Source organism: Dryobates pubescens, chromosome 2 (assembly GCF_014839835.1).
Source record: "Dryobates pubescens isolate bDryPub1 chromosome 2, bDryPub1.pri, whole genome shotgun sequence".
Classification (NCBI taxonomy): domain Eukaryota; kingdom Metazoa; phylum Chordata; class Aves; order Piciformes; family Picidae; genus Dryobates; species Dryobates pubescens.
This window is the reverse complement of record NC_071613.1, coordinates 19,092,654-19,114,573: the sequence shown is the minus strand read 5'-3', so window position 1 is coordinate 19,114,573 and position 21,920 is coordinate 19,092,654. Positions and strand designations below refer to the sequence as shown.

At 45.3% G+C, this 21,920-nt stretch overlaps 1 protein-coding gene across 1 annotated transcript in view; it reads left to right on the top strand.

Annotated features, from left to right (window-relative positions):
- The window catches only part of PLCL1 (phospholipase C like 1 (inactive)), a 212,471-nt gene that overhangs the window by 173,495 nt on the left and 17,056 nt on the right, over positions 1 to 21,920 (top strand). Inside the window, exons 4-5 of the mRNA XM_054171404.1 lie at positions 13,359 to 13,434; positions 15,299 to 15,408. Of these exons, the coding sequence (XP_054027379.1) occupies positions 13,359 to 13,434; positions 15,299 to 15,408 (186 nt within the window). The remainder of the gene's footprint in view (positions 1 to 13,358; positions 13,435 to 15,298; positions 15,409 to 21,920) is intronic.

The following is a 21,920-nucleotide window of genomic DNA, read 5'->3' as shown; positions in this document are numbered from 1 at the left end:
ACAAGAGCTAAAGGGTGGGGGAGAAGAAGGTGGGGGGCCAGACTCCTTTCAGTGATGCTCAGTGGCAGGACAAGGGGCAGTGGGGACAAGCTGGAACCCAGGAGGCTCCATTTGAACATGAGGAGGAACTTCTTTGCTGTGAGGGTGCCATTGCCCTGAACCAAGCTGCCCGAAGAGGTTGTGGAGTCTGGATGACCCTGCTTTAGCAGAGAGCTTGGACTAGATGATCTCCCAAAATCCCTTCCAACCCCCAACAATACTGGGATTCTGTGAAGTTGTCCTTTAATCACCAAAATGCAACACTGGGCTTTGTGTTCTTTCTTTTTTTAAACACAGTGGTGACTAGCACAGGTTGGTGCTCAAAACCGACTTTGTTTACAAAAATAGCTGCAGCTCAGCATGTGTTGGTGGCTGCTGATCGTTGTCCTTGGGAAGCAGGAGGATTTGTGCACTGCAGCAGAGGGCAGGGCCACGAGACAGGGAGCTATAGTTCCCAAGCAAAGTTGAGCTATTCCCCTTTCAGACACCTTTCATCTGCACTGTTAAGAAGTGCCTATCGCCCTGCCAGACCAAGTCAGTGTTGCCCTTGGGGATGCTGTGGCAAAGTTGGAAGGGAAGTTTTAAAACACCCCTGTTTTTGCATGGGGAAGGAGAGGTCAGTATGGCCCAGGAATACTTATACAAAGATAGAGCGACAAACTGGAGTCACTCCAGGTAAGTGCTGCTGTTCAGCCTTGTATAACATATGTCACTGCTGTGGGTGACTGAGCAACAGCTGTGGTTGGCTTCCTGCAGCAGAAGATGCTGTCACATTGTGCCCCTTGGGCTATGAAGCCACACCTCACTTCCTGTCTTTAGAAAATGGTCTGCAGCAGCTGATAGCAAGCTGCATACTTTAGCCCTGACTTCAATGTGAAACTGTAGAAATCAGTGTATTCAGGATTCCTTCCTAAGGGGAACAAGTTCTGAAGGTGGACAAGTTCACTATGAGCCAGCAATGTGCTCTTGTGGCCAAGAAGGTCAATTGTCTCCTGAGGTCCACTAAGAAGAGAGCAGCCAGCAGTTTGATGAAAGTTCTCCTCTTCCTCTATTCTGCCCGAGTCAGGCCTCGTATGGAAATCTGGGTCCAATTCTGGGCTCCCCAGTTTAACAGAAACAAGGAACTACTTAAGAGAATCCAGTGGGGTCTACAAAGATGCTGAGGGGACTGGAGCATCTCTGTGAGGAGGAAAGACTGAGACACCTGGGGCTGTTTAGCCTGGGGAAGAGCAGCCTGAGAAGGGATCATCACTAGCTAAAGGGTGGGGGGCAAGAGGATGGGTCCAGACTTTTTCCAGTGGTGCTTAGTGATGGGACAAGGGACAGTGGGGACAAGAGAAGTTGTGGAGTCTCCATCTCTGAAGAGATTCCAAAGCCACCTGGACATTGTGATCCTGGGGGACCTGCTGTGGGTGACCCTGCTTTAGCAGGGCGGTTGGACTTAATGATCCCCAGAGGTCCCTTCCAACCCCCTGGGATTCTGTGAAGAGGGAGACATTGATGTTGTTTAAAAGAGAAATACTGCAACGCCTGGGTTCCTTTCAGAGTTGTCTGTGTAACTTGAAGGTGATTGAGTTGTGATGATTAGAATACTGGGTGAATGAGGGTTTGCAGATCTAGTTGACTGCACTTTTATTCAGTGGATTTGTTGGGTTGTGTGATATTTGCTTGAAAGAGCTAATACCACATAAATAAGAGATTTTTTTTTCTGTCTTTGGAGACCTGCTTAATGGAGCTTTACCAAAATGCCTGTGTCACCTCTTATCTTTGTAATTATATACTGTGGAGGACACATGGGACATTTCAAGGTCTCCTTTGTGCTTTGGAAGCAGTTTTTCAATTTAAATAGGTGAAAGACCTCTTTTGGATGCAGCAAAAAACACTTGTATAACTGCTTTAAATGATGTTTGCTCTCACATTTGCCTCTCATGGGCAAAGATGTACCCTGGATGTCAAGAGACAGTGCAAGAAGTTTACAGTCAGAGAAGGAAAAGGGAGTTCTTCCCTGCCTGTGTCAAGGCTGACCGGAGATGTAATTCTGGTTAACTTTAAATTACCTTTACTCACTCTGGCTGGCTGGGGCAGTCTCTTACTTTGCTAAAGCTTTTTTGCTTCAGAAAAAGCAAAAAAGCCAGAACTGAGAAATGTATTTGCTGTGTGTTGGGTATTTACCTCTGAGGAGATGCCAGCAGCAGAATGTTGAAATCTCTTTAGACTTTTTTGTGCTTAAAATCATGAACTGTCTCTATCACTTGTGCTATTTGAAAATACATTGTGGCGGGGAGGAGTTTGTGGTTTTAATATTGAGAAAGAGCTCTTCCTTGCTTCGGTATTTGTAATGATTTAATGTAATCCAGGGCACAAACTTGAACATAGGAAGTTCTATCTAACCATGAGAAGGAACTTCTTTACTTTGAGGGTGGTAGTGCACCAGAACAGGCTGCCCAGAGGCGGGGTGGAGTCTCCATCTCTGGAGTCATTCAAAACACACCTGGATGCCATCCTGTGTAACCTGCTCTAGGTGAACCTGATCTGGCAGGGGGTTGAACTAGATGAGCTCCAGGGGTCCCTTCCAGACTCTATCATTCTGCAATAAAAGGTATCCAAGGTTCAGCCTTCTAAGTTGTTGATAAATATGTCTTCAAGGAGCTGGATCTACAAGTGCTTTCTGCATGTTTTTAGTTCCCCAGAAATGTCTCTGCATTAAAAGCACTGTTTGGGTGAAAAGGCCTGAGAGCAGGTTTCAATGAATAAAATTAAAGCTGTTGACCATAGAATCATAGAATGCACTGGGTTGGAAGGGACCTCTAGAGGCTATCTAGTCCAATCCTGCAAGTCAGCAGGGTCGTCACTAACTAGATCAGGTTGCTCTCAGCCCTGTCAAGCCTGTCCTTGAACATCTGCAGGCTTGGGGCCTCTACCACCTCCCTGGGCAGACTGTTGTGGTGTTCCACCACCCTCAGAGTAAAGTGCTTCTTCCTAATGCCCCACTTAAATCTACCCTTCTCTAGTTTAAAATCATTGCCCCTTATCCTGTTGATACAATCCATTGTAAACAATTCCTCTCCAGCTTTCCTGTAGGCTCCCTTCAGGTACTAGGAAGCTGCTATTAGGTCTCCCTGGAGCTTTCTGTTCTCCAGGTTGAATAACCCCAGCTCTCTCAGCCTGTCTTCACAGAAGAGGTACTCCAGCTCTCTGATCATTTTTGTGGCCTTTCCGTCTCATGTTTGGGACCCCATATCTGGACACAGTACTCCAGCGAGGTCTCACCAGAGCAGAGCAGTGGTAGAGTCACTTCTCTTGACCTGATGACCACATTGGGCTTCTGGGCTGCAAGTGCACATTGCTGGCTCATGTCCAGCTTCTGGTCCACCTGTACCTCTAGATTTTGGCCTTCCTGCTGCATGAGTGGGCTGTGCTTCTTAATTCCTTTTACAGTGAAATGAAAAAAAGGTTTGGCCCTAAATTGGGCTGCGGGAAGCTGTTATTCTAGGGCTGCCTCACTCTTTGGGTTCCTCAGCCCAGGTAACATGCATGCTGGGCCAATCTTCCTCACCACCTCTGGAAACAGGATGTATTTCATCTTCTTAGAGGTCTGCTTTAAGAATAATCTCTGATAAAAACATCCCTAATGTGCTAGAATTTTTTTTTCCCCCTACAGGAAATTGCCAACTGAACTTAGTTTGATTTTTCTTTTTTTTTCCCCTCATGGAAAGTACACACTCTGCCTGGGTGTTTAATGGGGCATGGACAGGACTGACAGTCCAGGCAAACGGAGGTGCAAAGGCTCAGGGACCTGCCACCATGATCTGGAGAACAATCCACTGTCTGTTCCCTCTTGCTCTGCTGCTGCCAGCAGAGGCGTGACAGACAAAGACCAGTTTGTACCCTTCATTTGTGGTTTTCCTGGGCAATTAATTTTACCATTGTGTTCCATGTTAAATATTTCCTTTTGAGAGAGTCTTATTAAAATAAAATTGAATGGAAAAGAAATTTAAAGAACCAGAAGGATTTTCCAGAATGTCTTGGCCAACAGGCCAGAGGGATTGGGATTTTGAGAAGAGAAGTAAAGTCTAGGATGCTGCTGGAGAATCAGTTGGTGTATTTAATAGCAGTGGTTTTGTTGGCACAGGTATTGGTCCACATGCACCAGCAGAATTCTGCTGAGGTGTGTGTGGAGAGGACCTGCTCATTGTCCTTCTTTCAGATTTGGGGTTTTTTTGTGTTTCTTTGTTTTGGTGCAGGTGTGAAAGCTCTGTGGAAAAAACTCATGTTGCAGTGGTTTAGTGGAACTCAGCTGTTGCTGTGTCTCGTGAAGGAAGAGACTTTGTTGATGGTACTGGGTTGTATGGAAATTTCTACAGAGGAGAGCAGAGAATAGGATGTGCCAAGACCAAGAAGATAAGGTGGAGCATTGACAGTGGATAGAAAACATTTTGAAACTACCAGAAATACAATTAGAAACCCTTTATTTCAATGTACAGCTTTGGTTGACGTCATACATAGAGTGGGTGAATGGATTCCAGTAACATTGCCATCAATTCCCACACAGACTTCCTAGGATAGTGTAGTGTGTGACTTACAGAGCTGTTCTTCAGGCCTTTCCCCCTTTCACAAGACAAAGAACTCTCCCTCTCCCCCTCATTGGTGGCCGTGCATGAGAAGATGGTCGCTTGGATGGGCAGTACCTGCAGGGTGCCTTATAACCCATCAAATAGATGCCAATTCTCATTGATCACACCTCAAAAAAAGACATTCTCCACTTGAGGAGAAGAGATGGGGCCCAGCTGGACCTGACAGATGGTTGAATTATTCATTGCAAACACTTACCCTGTGAAGTTGGTATGTTTTTTTTCAGTTGAGAATTGTTCGGAAGCAGATTGTGGGTTCTCTGCCTGCATGATGTGTTGCTGCCTTGATGCAAGCATGCATGAACTTGGGGACACTTGTCCCCGTTACATTGCAGTGTTCTTTTTCCTCCAAGATCAAAGGACTGAATCATTTGCAGATAAAAACGATTTTCTGATCAGGTGATCATAAAAATGGTCTTGGTTTTACCCAGCCTCCTGCCTTGTGTACATACAGAAGCTTTTCTAGGACAACATAAAAAAAGCTCTCCAAGTGTCTTTCACGTTTTTGAATCACAAGCAACAAAATGTGTAAAAAAAGTTGAACAGAGAAGCTCTTTGTTGAATAAACTCACACTGAGAGCAATTTTTTTCTCTGTGTTCCAAACCTCTTTACTGGAAGTGAAGTTGCTAATTTGGAGCAGAGGGGTAAGGATGGACAGTGTGTCTGTAGGTACTACTGAGAGATGGCAAGTTAGTGAGAAATGTCTTGGCCAACAGGCAAAGGATTTGGGATTTGGAGAAGGTAAGTGATGTCCAGGATGCTGTTGGACAATCAGTTGGTGAATTTAATAGCAGTGGTTTTCTTGGTGTTGTAGGTTTAGAGAGCAGACAGAAGCTCTTTTAGAATAGAATAGAATAGACCAGACCAGGTTGGAAGAGACCTTTAAGATCATCACATTCAACCCATCATCCAACACCATCTAATCAAGGGAGTAAGAGAAAACACCCCACACAGGGTTGGAAACAAGTGGCAATTGAAATGGCAGTTCATAGTTATATACAACAGTACAAAAACGTGCAAAATACACAAAATTCATATGCAGCCTTGCTGCAGTTCTCTGTCCTGGGTTTACCAAAACCTCACTAGGCTAGAACCTTACCAAAACCTTCCCCCCACCAGGCCTCAACCCCAGGCCTCCCCCATCTCCCTACCCCCACTATGCCTAGGCCCCAGTTGCACAAGAGAAATTAACACTGCCAAGGCTGAGCCAGGCCTCAACCTCCCCCACAAGAGATCAGGTCTGGCTGGGAGCAGAGGGAGGGGAAAAAGAGGGTTGAGTAGCCTGTGCTGTCCACTTATACAGGGGAGATGCAGGCATGGTAGGATGAAATAACAAAAGATGGTGTTTTTCCAGTGTCCACCTCTTGGGCTATCTAGTCCCTGGAGGACTGCACTCTATGGTAAGACATCTCAGTTCTTAAACTGTAACAGTTGACACAGGTATTGGTCCACACGTGCAAGAAGTTGTCTGCTGAGATGTGTGTGGAGAGGACCTGTTCTTTGACCTCCTTTCAGATATGGTCTTTTTGGGTGTTTTTTGTCTTGACGCAGGAGTGACGGCTCTGTATTCCCAAGCAGAGAGTCCATTTTCCCAGTTTATGTCATTGCAAAGTGTCTAAATAGGTTTTTGTGAGCTTTTCCACTGCAATTTGTGTTTCAGCTAGGACAGAGCTGTCCCCAAAGGAACATTTTTCACAACTCTGAGTAGCTGAAGAAGAGGAATATTGCAGAGCAGAGTATCCCCTGCCAAGGAAGTGTCATAATGCACTGACGTCAAACTCAGTCCAGTACATGGACACAGTCTTGAATCTGTTTTTTTTCCATCCAAAATTGAACATGGACTGGGAAAGCAATTATCCTGGGTCTTTCTCTGCTGCTTAGAATTCTCATTTGCCTACCTCCCTTGCAGTTTCTCTCTCTGATAGCTCACATACCCTAGTCTGTTCAATGACAGGACCTGGAAATGGTCAGACCAGAACTTTTGTTACAGAATGGAGTTCCAGTTGGGTACATCAGTTGCACTAGTCTAGTATAAGCAGATTGAAAGCTGACCTTTCCCCCTGCTCTTCCCCTGCTTCTGTTGTTTTATAGACTGCTGGTCTTTGTGCACCAGATTCCACCCTGCAAAGATGGAAATATTTGTAAGCAAGGTGAATTCAAGGTGAATTTTATTCAGTTCCTTCTGCAGGCAGTGTCAGTAAGGTATTTGAGATGTTTGCATCTGATGTAGCCATCCATGATAGCTGTTCCTTCAGCTGTGCTGTTGCAGGAAAAAGCTTGGATGCAGAAACCTGTCTTGATGCATACTGGGGCAGCAATGAGATGGACTGGGGGCCACCCATGTCCTGGTGTCTTGTGCACATGCTTCCTTCTCTGCAAGACTTGCTGGTGCACAGTTGATTGCCCGGCTGGTCCTTGTCCCAGAGGCCTGTGAGAAATGCTCAGTGCTACAGGGGGAATCTTATGCAATTTTTCTTGAGTTCAACTTGCACTTCAGATGGTTTCCCACACTGGTTGGATTTTTGTAGCCCTTCTGATTTGTGTTTGGTTTGGGATGGGGGTTTTGTGATTTTTTCTTGTTTGTTTGGTTTGGTTTGTTTCTTTAGGGGTTTTTTAGCCATAGAGGTATGATGTGGTATTCTTCACCTAGGCAAACTTGTCAGTGTCAGTGAAAGAGACTGGGACAGAAGCCATGAGGAGACATCTGAGAGAGAAAGCTTCTTTTCAGCTTTGTGTTCAGTTTCTGTTCTAAGTTTTGGAATATTGATGAGAGGATTCTTTGAACTGTCCCTTTTGTATTCTCCTAGCAGGAGCAGTGCTTTTATTTGCTGCCAGGTGTTTTTCTGTCTTTGTTTTTGTTGTTACTCTTTTCTGGGGAGCCTCTGCTGTGTTCACTTCCTCACCCCTTTTTGGTTTGTAGAGTAGTTTGTAATGAAAAGGAGAAATTGGTCTCTAGCACAGGAGTTTGATGAAGTAAAAAGAAATAATGCTTTTTGTTCTGTTTGTCCCAGTCCTATGATTAAACAAATAATCAATATGGCCATTAATTCCTTCTGAGTAAAATTATGCTGTCCTCAATGTTAATATACTTTGAATTTCACTTAAAATGTGTTTACCTTTGTAATTAACACTCAACAGAAATGATGAAGTAAAGCAGCAGAGCAATGGGATTCTAAATTTAGTATTTTGTGCTTTATTCAGACACTTAAGTGGGGCAGGTAAGTGTCATTTTCAGTCCATGCTCTGTTCCACTTTCTGGGTCTTGTATACCTGACATGAGAGCTCCCAGGTATAATCCAGCTCTTGTGAGCAGCCAGTGTCGTTGTAACACAGTGCTTCAAGTAGATAGAGATGAATCAGGTTTAAGGTTCTTGCCTTCAGCACTGCATAAGAATATTGACATGGAATAAGCTATTTTGCAGCAAAAAGCTAACCTATGCAGATGAGGCTTTGTGTTGCTCGTTCCCATTAGTTTATTGAACGTGACATGTACTTCTGGGACTCGTGCCACACGCGTCTTTTGTCAGTCTGAAGAGCCTTTTATTCACCCCTGGTCGTGGGAGCGTTTCCGGCACTGCAGCCTCTCCAGGAGGGTTAGAACCTCCAGGACTTACAGAAATTGCTGTGCCCCTGCTCCCATGGAAACGTGGCAGGGGTCCCTGAAGGGTGGATTGGGTCATCCTTTGTTCCCACAGAGCTCTGCATTGCTGTGGCTGCTAAGGGAGCACAGAAGGGACCTGGGCACACAGTGCCCGGTATTGATGTTAGCAGGATCCCAAGTGGTGTCAAGGTGTGTGGTAGTTCCTCCCACTCAGTCTTCTTTCCTGCTGCTTACTCTAATAAGCCCCATCCATCAGAAGGGCTGTGAGATTTTCCTTTGTGGAGGTAAATCCATAGATCACGCCCTAGCCTGAGATTTTCAAGCCCAGTTTTGCCAGTAATGTTTCAAAATCCACCAACCTGTCTCGAAGAGTGAAGAGTAAGCTTTCTGTTGTTTGCAGCATGAATCTCCACATACTCAGCTCCTCTTACATTCCTGGTCAGCCAGGTGTCTTTTCAAATCCCTATGCCAGAATCAGGGTTTGTGTGCTTTCATTCCTATTTTTCCCCCCTGTAGGTATATTAAATAATCGCTTGGTGAAGTTCATCACCTTCTTTCTGATATGGGGAATGCGAGTGCTCCTGAGCAATCCCATCAGCTTCAGCAGCTGCTAAAGATTTCCTCACTGACTCCAAGTGGACTCAGGCATCAGTATCTACCCTCTGAAGGTTGCTTTTTAGTAGCTGTTGGGAGGTGAATCCCTTGAAGCTCAGCATTCAGGAGGTAATGCTCTGGTGGAGCGTGAGTTTCCTGAGGGAACCTCATTCTTTAAGGGTCACTCACTGGACCAAGCTGCCATTTGGGAGCTGGCATTTAGCAAGAGCCTGGTGGGTTGCAGGCTGATGGCTGGGACTTAAACAGCTGCCCTGTGTCAGAGCAGACTAAAGGTGTGTGGAAATTCATGCTGCAAACATCAGAAAGCTCGCTTTTCACGTTCAGGATGGGTTGGTTGAAACTGGGCTTGAAAATCTCCTACTGTGGCATGATTTATGGAGTTACCTTCCCAGCAGAAAATCTGATGGACAGGACCAAGCAGGGTGTCTATGCTCAATGTGCTGCATCCCTGGCAAGCATCCTCCCCTGCAGTCAGGAACCCTGCAAAAACTGCTTCCTGCTGCCCTGTGTCCAGCATGGAAGCATGTGCAGGGCACTTGCTAAGGCTCTCACCTGCTATTACCTGCATTAGATTGAATGCTGATGGATTGTTAACTTTAATTCTAGTGAATGGCTACTGGTAACTTAGCTTTTAAGGTGGCTTTTACAATGTTTGCTTAGTAAATATTCCCCAAGGTGCTACTTTGGGTGTAAGTGAAAATGTATAGGAGGGGAAGCTGAAAAAGAAAAGAAAGAAAAAAGGAAAAGTAGGTTTTCAGATGAGTTTGACTATTTTTTGGTGGTTGCAGTGGTTTTGTGCCAGGATTTGTACACAATCCTTTCAAGGGTATCTGTTGTAGTGTGCTTTAAGAAAAAACTGACAACAAACCAAACCAACAGCCCCACTCCCTGTGCTATAATTTCATTCTTGGATAGCAGTTACTTGCCTGTTGTACTTGTGTCTCTATGTATCAGTTTCTGGTTCCTCAGAGTGAACACCTAGGCTTCATCCTTGCACCCTCCCATCTCTTACATCCTTGCACTAGCTCATCTCTTACCAGTGTTAGGAAGCAGGATCTCATGCACCCACAGTTCTTGTTGGGAGCAGAGAATAACATGCCATGTAGAGATACCAGGCCCTGCACACTGTGCTGTCAGAGGTGGTGAAGACACTGTAGGCCAGCCAAAGTCCTATCACAGTTGGTACAGGGAGTATTATTTCTAGCTAGTGCACTATTTCCTAGAGGAACCTGTGAGGGGGGTGCCAAGTGGTGCAGTGAGTGCATTCCCTAACCCCAATCACTGAAGTGAGGAATTCCCATGATTTGTCATGGGACAAAAGCTACTTGTTTTTGTCAAGATCACTGCCAAGCAGGAAGACACAAATGGATTAAATTCTGCCATGTGATTTGGTTTTAATTGTTTGCTCTTGCTGAGCTGAAAGCAGTGAGACTTTGATGTAAGAATCAAAGGAACAGAGAGGGCTGCTCTCCTCACTCTGCAGTGAGGTAAAAAACTGACATCCTATTGCCACTCTCCTCTCAAAAAATGAATGTAGTGCCTTCATGTCTGAGAGTCTTAAACCAGGCTTGCCAGAAACTCCTGGGAGCAGCTCCAGCAGTTACAGAATCATAGAACAGAATAATTTTCATTGGAAGAGACCTTGAATATCAAGTCCAACCAATAGCTCAGCACTGCTAGTTGGGAGGAAGATAAGGTCAAACTTAAATTGCCAAACTGTATGATCCTCAAGCTTGGTTGTTTGGTGTTTGTTTTTTGTTGGTTTGGGTTTGTTGGTTTGTTGGTTGTTTAGGGTTTTTTTGTGTGTGGTTAGATAATTTCCTGTGGCTGTATATAGAGATATATATGTGTATGTGTATAGAATCACAGGCAGGTAGGGGTTGGAAGGGACCTCTGGAGATCAAGTCCAACCCCACTCCTAACACAGAGTCACCTAGATCAGCTGGCACAGGAATGCATCCTGGTAGGTTTTAAAAGTCTCCAGAGAAGGAGACCCCACAACCTCTCTTGACAGCCTGCTCCACGGCTCTAGCAACCTCACAGCAAAGAAGTTTCTCCTTATATATATATAATATATATGTTATGTGTCTCTCTGTGTGTATACATATGTTTAAAACTCTCCTAAGTCAAGCTCTGCTGGAGAGATCTGAGCACAGGAGAGTGGGCTGCTTTCAATCTACTGTCCCAGCTTAAATATACTGATCTTGCTGGGCAAAACCTTGCTGCTGAGTGCAGGCACAGACCAAGGCCAGGGTGATGGGTGCATGTAGTGCAGCAGCCATGGAGCTCTGGCTGCTTCTGTACTGGCTTGCAGGATGTTTTCAGGGCTCTCCTTCCTTTCACTGCTCAGACCAACTTCAGCATTTATGGTTGGCTGCCGAACAGCTCCTTCAGCACAAAACTACACGCTGTGGGGCAGACAAGCCAGGGGGTGGATAGAAATTGTCATTTCTTTCTAGATAACAAGCAAAAATATCAAAGAGGACAAAATCAGCATGATGCATGAACAAGCAATGAGAATGAAAGGTAAAGGATACTATTGAAAGTAATTTTCATCTCAGGCACAGCCACTGGGCATGTTGTGTTAAAAAGCAATTTTGCACTCTGTAGGTGTATCTGGCTTTTTTTCTCTCTGCCCATGAATCTGTGGTAATGGATTTTGTTTTTCTCATGCTCTCGTTTATATCAAAGGCAGAGATATTTTTATTCAATGCAGCCTGTCTCACTCAGTAGGTTTAATGAAGATGATATGGGGAGCAAAATTTGGACTGAATTTCTCCAGAGTTTGGAAGGTTGGGTGTGACAAGTGGAAGCATCTCTCCTTCCTTGTATCTGATTAAAACAATGAGGCACATTTGTTTGGCAGCATTAATTTAATACTGTCTACTCTCTTCTACTGAAATCATCAAAACCCACTGGTGGTGTTTTCATGTTTAGTGTGGCTGAAAGCAGAAAGGCTTTTAGCAGTTGTAGCGCTTTGGCAGAGCCTCCAGATGGTGGTTCCTGTAATTTCAGGCTGTATTGGTAGGCAGTGTTCAGTTTGCTTCGTTTCTAATTGACACTGCTTTCATGCTGCCTGGATTTGATTGGGATTTGTGGTGCATCTCCCAGGAGAGCAAGATTACTCTTGGTCAGTGTTTGTTCTACAGCCCTTAATATAGGAAGGACAGGGACCTGATGGAGCAGGTCCAGAGGAGGGCCGTGAAAATGATCAGGGGGTTGGAGCACCTCTGCTACAAGGACAGGCTGAGGGAGCTGGGGTTGTTCACCCTGGAGAAGAGGAGGCTCTGGGGAGACCTAAGAGCAGCTTTCCAGTACCTGAAGGGGGGGCCTACAAGAAAGATGGAGAGAGGCTGTTTGCAAAATTCTGTAGCGGTAGGACAGGGGACAATGGTTTCAAACTAGAGAAGAGCAGATTTAGATTGGATATGAGGAACAGGTTCTTTACTATGAAGGTAGTGGAACACTGAAATGGGTTGTCCAGGGAGGTGGTTGGGACCCCATCCCTGGAGATATTCAAAGTGGTGCTTGACAGGGCTCTGAGCAGCCTGATCTAGAAGAGGACGCCCCTGCTTACTGCAGAGGAGGTTGGGCTAGATGGTTTTTGGAGGTCCCTTCCAACCCAGACCATTCTATGATTCTATGTTCTTGCCTTCTGTGACAGATGTATGTGCTGCCTTTTGCAGTCTCACAGAATATAGTGTTGGCACAGTTTGTCTGTTTGCCTGGGCTCCTGCAGGGTTAGTTGTTACCATCCAAGAAGAGCATTTCCAAATAGGGAGGCTCAGGAAACTTCTCACCTAATGAACACTTAATCTGTTTGCTGTTAATGAGATTCTCTAGGGAAATGCATAAATATGGATATCTCCTGAAACTTTGGAGTAGGCTTGTTGAAGCTGCCTGCCTCTTTTGGTCTCATTTCTTTCAAACCTCAACAGAAATGTTGAGGGCAGGATGGGATTCTCATCTGAATGTCTCAGAAGAGGAACCCAAGAAAACTTGAACCACCGTAGTGTGTAAAGTTTAACATAGGCTTAAGCACCACTTGAAATCAGCACTGTTCATGACTTGGTGACATCTTTGATAACCACTTATGTCAAGGACTGTACTTATGTCTCCTTTTGTTTTAAGGAAAGTATCAATTAGAAAGGGCTCAGTTTCATGTGGGATGAATTTGGTTTGCCTGCTAGATCTGCCTTCCCCTGAAATCCTCTGTATTTCCTTCACCTTATATGCAGTGGTGTCTCCCTGGTGTGAAACACTGACTCCTTTACTTCTGGAGCAGAGCATTTTCTGAGGGACTGTCACTTAGCTTGATCCCAATCTCAGAACCCTGCTCTGAAGGAATGATCCAGTCTTGATGGTGTTGCTTTCAGAGCAGAGCTCTTCTGAAGTTTGAGCCTTTGTGATTCTCTGTTGCAGGAAACCCTAATAACGTTGTTGGGTTTTTTCCCCGTTTATTTTCTGACAGATGATCCAAGAGAGCAGGGTTCTCATTGAGACAGCCGACACCACTCATGACAAGATTGTTCAGTGCCAGAAAGCAGGTAATCTTCTTTATCATGCAGCTTGGGGTGGGGGATGAGAAACAACATGCCATTATTTGCTCATAGTTTGTGACAGATGCAGCATCTTGGAGCTGGTATTTAAGTGAGCACCCTGGGGTTTCTGTGGTTAATTCCACCCTCCTGAAGGTTCATCCTCCAGTACCAATGCAAGTCTGGGACCAGGGAAAAATCCTTGGGTTTCACCTTAGAAGCAATTTCTCCATCTGCTCTACAGCTCTGAAATGTTGATGGCATATAAATTAGTCAAATGAAGCAGAAAGGCATTAAATTAGATGGCAGTGTGCTGCCTTTCCCAGCTCCATTCTCTGCCACAATTGCTATGTTAAACGCAGAAGGGTTTTGAAACCCACAGGACCAAGCTCTATTGCCTTACTTTTGCTCTTAGGTTTGGTTTAGACCTTGGAAACTTGTGCTGATATAACTGACACTGAATCTGTGTAACTATGCATTGTGAACATCAGGTTTCTGGGCACACACCACTGCAAGCAGGTTGAAAGCAGATGCTATGTCACTGGTGTGATGTACTGGATGTCTTTATCTGAACTGGGGCAGACTTCCTGAGGTGAAACCATTTGTAAGTCAGTTGGCAGGAGACACCTGCAGGAGAATTGTGCTTGGAGTGCAGTTGTTTAGGCTGTTTTCCAGAGGAAGTGCCAGGAGCTCTGCTACCCTTGACAGGCAAAGCCTATGAGTGGGTGAACTGTGGGGAATTAAACAGCAGAGACATCCTGCATTGTGTGGGGTTCAACTGCTTCAGTCTTAGTCAGCTCCTGGAGTCCCTGCAAGGCAAGAGGAAACCTATTGTTAGTGTTCCAGTAGTGCTTCAGGCAAGCTGCACCCTGTGCAAGCCTGCCACAGACTGTGAAAGGACTGACTCCTTCAGGAGCCCTCTGAGCAGCTCTGCCTGTTCTGTGCAGGTGCTCTCTCAGCAGGTATCTTTGATGGAATTTCAGTGAAGCCTGAATCTGCAGGGGACATTTGCCTTAAAATGCTGGGGGAGGGGGGGCCGTGAAACAGCTGGAGATAGAGCTCTGTGTGTTCAGCCAGGGTGGCCTTCAGACATCTTGGAATGATTTAGTGCCAATTTGGCCTCTCTAAGGTACACATGAAGGGAACTTAAGCAGCTCTCTCTGTTCTGTCCCTTAATCCCCATTAGACTCAGAGAAACGTTTGCATACACTCTGCAGATCATGGGGAATTGGTGAGCTAATTGGACTCATTAGGGTTTTTAATCTGCTCCCAGATTTTCTGAATTCTTGTATCCAACAATGGATTTGCAGGCATTTGCCACAGAAACTGGTAGTGAAATATGACAGTTTCCAGGGCTGTGGCTTGAAGACTCAGCTCTGCAGGCTTGCAGGAATAGCAATCCTGTGATGATCAGCATGCATCTCTGACATAATTTATCCTTGTGAAAAGCTTTTCTGTATGACTGTGACTGAGATTAATGAGGAGCTGTGCATTTGAGTCTGCATTTGCTGTGCTGAACAGGTATCTTCCACATCTGTCAGACCTTCCAAGGTACAAAATCATCTGTTTGAGGTGTGACAAGCTATACTTTTGTGTCAGAATCTTGCCAGCAGTGCAGGCTGCAAGCAGAAGTGATAGGGGAGTGTTTGTGCACGTGCCCATCTGGAACCCCAGCACTGGAAAGGAGAGTTAGGTACAAAGTGGAAGCACAACTGCAAGGTTGCACAAGACCATTTTATTCTGGAGGACACTCTCCTGAATGGACAGTGGGGAAAGTTGTAGAAAGTGCAAAGTGTGAGACTGAAAATGCACAATGAATGTTTTATGGGGAAAAACAACTGGGACTGGGTGATGCAGCAATCTGTGTTTTTAGGAATGGAATTCCATGAGGAGCTTCATAACCTCGGCACAAAGGAAGGTTTGAAAGGAAGAAAATTAAGCAAAGCCATTGAGAGTTTTGCATGGAATATCACAGTGCTGAAGGTAAGCCCAGAGAGCACCACTTCTTGTCTCCTATTAACTTTGTAAGCAAACCTTTGCACTTTTGACCCATCTGTTTGTACTGTCTTACTAATACTGTTGTGGTTTTCTAATGGAAAGTATAAATTACCACCAATTATTCAGATGCATCAACTATACCTCTGGTGTGGAGCCTATGAAAGGCAGTTTATCTAAGACTGAACAAAAGAAGAAAGATAGTTTGTGCTTTGTATGCCCAGGGACCTGGTTTTGGCTGTCTGTTCTGCCCCATGAACCCTGAACATGACCTGTCTGAGGGCACCACATCTCAGACACTCATTTTGTGAAATGAGAACCAAAGCATCTCTTTGGGAAGGGGCAGGGTGGAGTGGCTGTCATGTAAAACCACACTGAATATTGTAGATCCTGCAGAAAAGTCTGGGTTATGCTTCAAAGAGCTAATAAAGGCATTTTCATCCCTCTGTCCTGGCTGCGCAGTGACACATTGTGCAGTGAGCATGTTACTCACCAGGTTTTACCTGCTGCCTCAGCACTGAGCAGCCACAGATTGTCACAGTAGTTGAAAGTCGGAGCCTGGGTGAAGTTACCCAGGCACAGCCAAAGGTGCAAAAGAGGAGAGGATCTGCTGCAGCTGCAGCAGACGGCAGGGAGAAGACCTGCGCCAAGCAGTCGGGTTGTTAGCATTCAGCTCACACCTTCTTTCACAGCCTCATTTCCCACCTTGCTCTGAGACATCACACTTCGATTTCCCCTCACTCTCTCCCTGCTGCTCACTCCCTCCAGCTCCCATTAAGCAGGTTGTCCTGTCTGACAGGTTCTCCCTGTGACCTCCCCCAAGTGTCTTTCCCTTCGCTGGCATCCCAGAGTGACAAACCAGCTGATGAGAGACAAATGTCCTCATCAAATAGCCACCTAAATGTAGCCTGTGACAGTGGGTAGCACAAGCAATAGGAAATGCACATGCTTCAGCATTGTGGAGCTGGAAAGAGTGCTAACATATCCGGAGCAGGAAAGGGAAAAACGAGTTAGGGGACAGAGAGGCTGAGGGGCAAAAATAGGTGGAAGAGGCTGTTTGCAGTAGAGAATACATGGAGGACACCAATGGTTGCTTGGGTACCTTGATTTACCGTGAAAGTGAGTAATGGAGTCAGGTTAGGTTCAATTAATAGGACATCTGATGAAGAGAAAAGGCAACCAACTCAAACATGATGGAAGGGATGGACTTTTCCTGCACAGCATGGTTGAGATGAAAAGTTAAAGAGGACAACAAAATCACTAGGGAGTTCTGATCATTAATCTGAACACCTTTAGTTGTGTTGGGTACAATTACTGCCCCTTCCTCAGAGTCACTCTAAGCACCATGGGGATTGCTCTGAATTTCCATTTTTAGATGTTTGTCAGAAATTGGAATTTCTGAGGGTGATCTGTGATCAGTGAAGGTATCATAGAAATATTTTCCATGAGCAATAATGCCTGCCCAGTACATACTGTCAGCATAATAGAGAGCATTTCAAACATCTAGTCAAGGTCAAAGGATAACTGACGTTTCATTTCTAAGCCACAGCTTTGTTTTGACCTTTCTCACATAATAAAATGTTAACAGAGTTTGTGGCAGCCACTCAAGGGTTCAAATGCACCTGAAGCACCTTTTAATTCTACCTGAAGTCCAGCTCAGCAATGACATTAGACAACTGGGTTGTACCTCAGGTGTCTGATGTGAGACTATCAGTCATTGTTCTTATTTTTCAACTTTGGGGTTATTTTCCTTAAAGAATTCTGCGTTTCAGTCACCCTGTTCATAAGAAACCTATTTGCAGGTTATAGCTGCACCTTGAGTTTAGGGCATCCATCCCCAGGAGGATTTGGTGAGGAGAGGCCCAAGAACTCTGCCTTCCTCAGACCATTGGTCTCCTCTGTAGCTCTAGTGCCAGGGTGGCCACTACAAATATAATTCATTAGGTGTTGGTATAATGCTGTAAGAAAAGTAAAAACCAGCCCATACCATGCTATGCATCAGCTGCTTTGCTCTAGGTGAGGGGGGCGAGTGGCACAGCACCTACAGGGCAAAGAAGCCTCATTGTGCGCTCGAGGTCGTTGGAGACAATGACATCATGCGGCAGCTTGTGTGAGGTGCCCATGAGCAATGGCAGGTGTTATGTTGTGCTCGTGCCTCTGAGATGATTAATAATCTTTTCCTGGGCTGGTGAAGCCAGGACATATTTAATTAATGTATTTCTATATAAAGCCTCCCTGCAGGAGGTGAGCTTTGAATACAAAGAGGGGCTGCAATAAGAAGTTGCTGCTGGCAGAAATCATTAAATAGTTACAGAGCGTGAGATTAAAGTATGTTTTAGAAAACTCCCAACCGTGGGCATTCTTGATGTTTAAAAATGCCCTCAGGTACTTTTAAGAGGCACCTAATGAGAATGACTCAAAATTATGTCTTTTTCTTCCTTAGCTGATATAAACTTCATTACACATCAGTAATACCCACGAGAAGGACAAACTGTTTGCCAGAACATGCAAATGTTAGTAAGGACAAGGATGTTGCAAGTTGATGACAGTTGACTTTGACATCTATGCACATTCTTTACATTGTCCCATCTGTGGCCAGCAGGATCAGGGAAATCATTCTTCCCCTGTCCTCAGCATGGATTAGGCCACACCTTGAGTACAGTTCTTGCCCCCTCAGTTTAAGAAAGATGTTGAGATGCTTGAATGTGTCCAGAGAAAGGCAACAAGGCTGGTGAGGGGTCTGGAGTGCAAGTCCTGTGAGGAGTAGTTGAGGGAGCTGGGGTTGTTTAGCCTGGAGAAGAGGAGGCCTTATTGCTCTCTACAACTACCTGAAGGGGTGTAGCCAGGTGGGGCTTGGTCTCTTCTTCCAGGCAACCAGTGACAGAACAAGAGGACACAGTCACAAGCTGTGCCAGGGGAGGTTTAGGATGGACGTTAGGATGAAGTTCTTCACAGAAGGAGTGATTAGTCATTGGAATGGGCTGCCCAGGGAGGTGGTGGAGTCACTGTCCCCAGCAATGTTTAAAAGCAGACGGGATGAGGCACTTAGTGCCATGGTTTATTTAGTTAGATGGTGTTGGACTTCATGATCTTGAAGCTCTTTTCCAACATGATTGATTCTATGGTCTTCCTATCTGGTCCCATGAATCTCTCAGGCTGACAGTGACACTGAGAGGTGCAACATCAGTAGACTATACAGAAGAATCCTGTTCTCACAGGAGACAGTTAAGAAATGGTTATGATACCAAATTTAGTCTTGCTTTCACTTTTATTTGAATACACTGCCATCTCTGGGCCTCTCCTTTGCTTTCTGTATTTAATTAGATGCCAGTAAAATGCAAAGGTGGCAAAAAAATGTTGTTTGACACCTGATGGGGAACACAGTGCTAGGAACCATTTGTTTCATGTGATGAGCACATACAACTCCTTCCCTCAGATTGGCCAACCCTCCCTTTTGCATCAAAAGCTCACGCCTTATGTTCATGAGATGTTTGCCTGTTTCTAAAAATGGGTGACTATTAATTTCACAGAGTGAAGGGGTTCATGTGGGTGTTCCCCAGGTGCTGATGTTCTTCCCGCCATCCCCTGGCAAGGTCACCTCCTCCCTGCTACATATGGCTGATCAGAGAGGGAGAATCACAGTATCACAGTATAACTAAGGTTGGAAGAGACCCCAAGGATCATCGAGTCCAACCTGTCTCCACAGACCTCATGACTAGACCATGGCACCAAGTGCCACGTCCAATCTCCCCTTGAACACCTCCAGGGACGGTGACTCCACCACCTCCCTGGGCAGCACATTCCAATGACGAACGACTCGCTCAGTGAAGAACTTTCTCCTCACTTCGAGTCTAAACCTCCCCTGGTATAGCTTGAGACTGTCCCCCCTTGTTCTGGTGCTGGTTGCCTGGGAGAAGAGACCAACCAGAATGCCAGGCTGTGGAACGCAGAAGCTGAGAAGCCTGTTTGGGGCAGTTCTGGCCTTGAGCTAATTAGAGCTGAGACAAAATAATTTGCTCTCTGCTGCTGTAGAGCATGAGAAGGCTTTCAGTCAGGTACACCAATGTGTGTACAGCAGCAGCTCAGGTCTGTTCCTAGCCAGCCCAGCTGCCACCTCTTCTGGGGCCATTCTGCCTGCTCCATCTGCCTCTCTTGCAGGATCTTGTCCCCAGCATTTTCTGGCAACTAAAGCCTCTATCATGTGCAAATGTAATGGCTGCTCCATGAGTTTTTTGAGAAAAAAAATTTGTAGCCTGCAAAACTGCTCTCCTTGCTGAGGCAAAACTGCCACAGACAGTGGAGGCTGGGATCCACCTGAGTCCCAGGAACCTGGTGAGAAAGGGGGACCTGCAAGAAAGCTGCAGAGGGACTGATTTCAAAGGCCTGCAGTGATAGGATGAGGGGAAATGGTTTGAATTAGAGAAGAGCAGATTTAGACTGGGTGTTATCACAGAATCACCAAGGTTGGAAGAGACCTCAGAGATCATCAAGTCCAACCCATCACCACAGACCTCATGACTGAACCATGGCACCAAGTGCCATATCCAGTCCCCGCTTGAACCCCTCCAGGGATGGTGACTCCACCACCTCCCTGGGCAGCACATTCCAATGGCGAATGACTCTCTCCATGAAGAACTTTCTCCTCACCTCGAGCCTAAACTTCCTCTGGCGCAGCTTGAGACTGTGTCCTCTTGTTCTGGTGCTGGAAAAGCTCTTTACAATGAGGGTGGTTGAGCACTGAAACAGGTTGCCCAGAGATGTGGTTGAGGCCCCATCCCTGGCGATATTCACGGTAAGGCTCCGTGGGGCTCCTGGCGACCTGATCTAGTTGAGGATGTCCCTGCTGACCACAGGGGTGTTGGACTAGATGACCTGTAGAGGTTCCTTCCAACCCCGGGTGATTCTATGATTCCATGAAAGCTGAGCAAAGTTAGAGCAAGCTGACCATAGTTTGGTTATATTGGTGTCGTGTAGACAGGTTTTGTCTGTCTGTAGACGTATTTTTGCTGGTCTCTCTGTGCTTTGGTGGATTAGCAGATGCAAAAGGCTGGGAACAATACCACCAGATACTTGCCTGCACGTGGGTGATAAATATGTAGGTAGGTAATATACCACCATACTGACTTATTTAGAGACAAAACATGGGAAGACAAAGGTGAAGAGGCATTTCCTGAAGGGGAAAACACCCAAATGTTTGAATCTAGTCTCTGCTTGGAAATGCATTCATGAGTTTTTAAATCTTTTTTTGGTGTTCACGATAAGATTTCTCCTCTCTTGCCCTGTGTGTATTCTGTGATACTAGGATTCCAACTACTACTGTGCATGCTACAAGACATCAAGTGGTTAAATTTTCAGGGTTCATTTCAGCACCTGCCAGTGAGTGCTAATTATCCTGCATTTAAATGAATGCTGATTAGGTGGATAAAGAGAGAGGTTGCTGACTGCAGAAGGCATACTGTTATTAAATTGCTAAAGCAATTCACTCTTTGGGGCAGAAATCCACAATTTTCTGTTGTAGTTGTGATCAGGTAGCTCTGGTGTAAGTGGGTTTATACAGCAAAACTGTGCACAAATAGCACTTTTGGAGGATGATGTCCACAAATGACCTGTTTCTTTGTCACAGTCGTTTGTGACAATCAGCCTGCAGTTGCTTTGGAAACCTGCAGCATCCAGACCTTTCCCTCGGGTAGAAGAGCCCCAAATGTGCACTTTGAGGCCACTTGGAGAGATAAAAGCCAAATTTCTGAAAGTTTTACCTTCAGCTAAACTGAGATGAATTTAGCATCACTGTGAGGTATCAGTTTTCTTTAGGATTAAAAGCAACATTGGAATGGTGATTGTTACTCTAAAACACTTTATATACAATGGTAGCACACAGGGTTGCTGCTCATCTTTAGAAGAAATAGGTCCAGTCTCAGCATTTTTATAGCACACCCTGGGAGTGTATTTTAATGGATGCTTTACTCTCAAACTTATCTTGTAAATAAGATTTATTTGGGTCTTTCCAGTCTTTCTTTCAATTTGAGTCACAGAATCGTCTCACAGTTAGGCAGGAACCGTAGCTTCACTCCTTGGCATGCAGCAAAGTGGTCAGCAGAGCAGTCACCAAATCTTGGAGAGATTTGATGTAATTAAGCATAACACTAATGAGTCATATAATTGCTGCCAAAGGATTTGCATGACAGTTTCCACTACCATCTTCAGCAAGAGGCTGGTGAATTCACGAGATGCTGAAAAGCTGCTGCATCCAATGGACCATACATTTCTTTCCCTGTGTCAATTAGGCTTCCCTCTGCACCTCCCAAAAATTCCTCATATCTTATGTCCCTGTTTTTCCCAGCATAAGCACATTGGTGCTCAGTTTGTGAAACTGCAAAAATAGATGAAATATAAGCTGGAGTGTCTTAGCAACAAATACTGGGGATTTGCTGTCATCTTGTGACAGTGATAGTCCAGCAAGAGTAGCAGGCAGAAGTGGTTTCTGTGGCATGGAGGCTTTG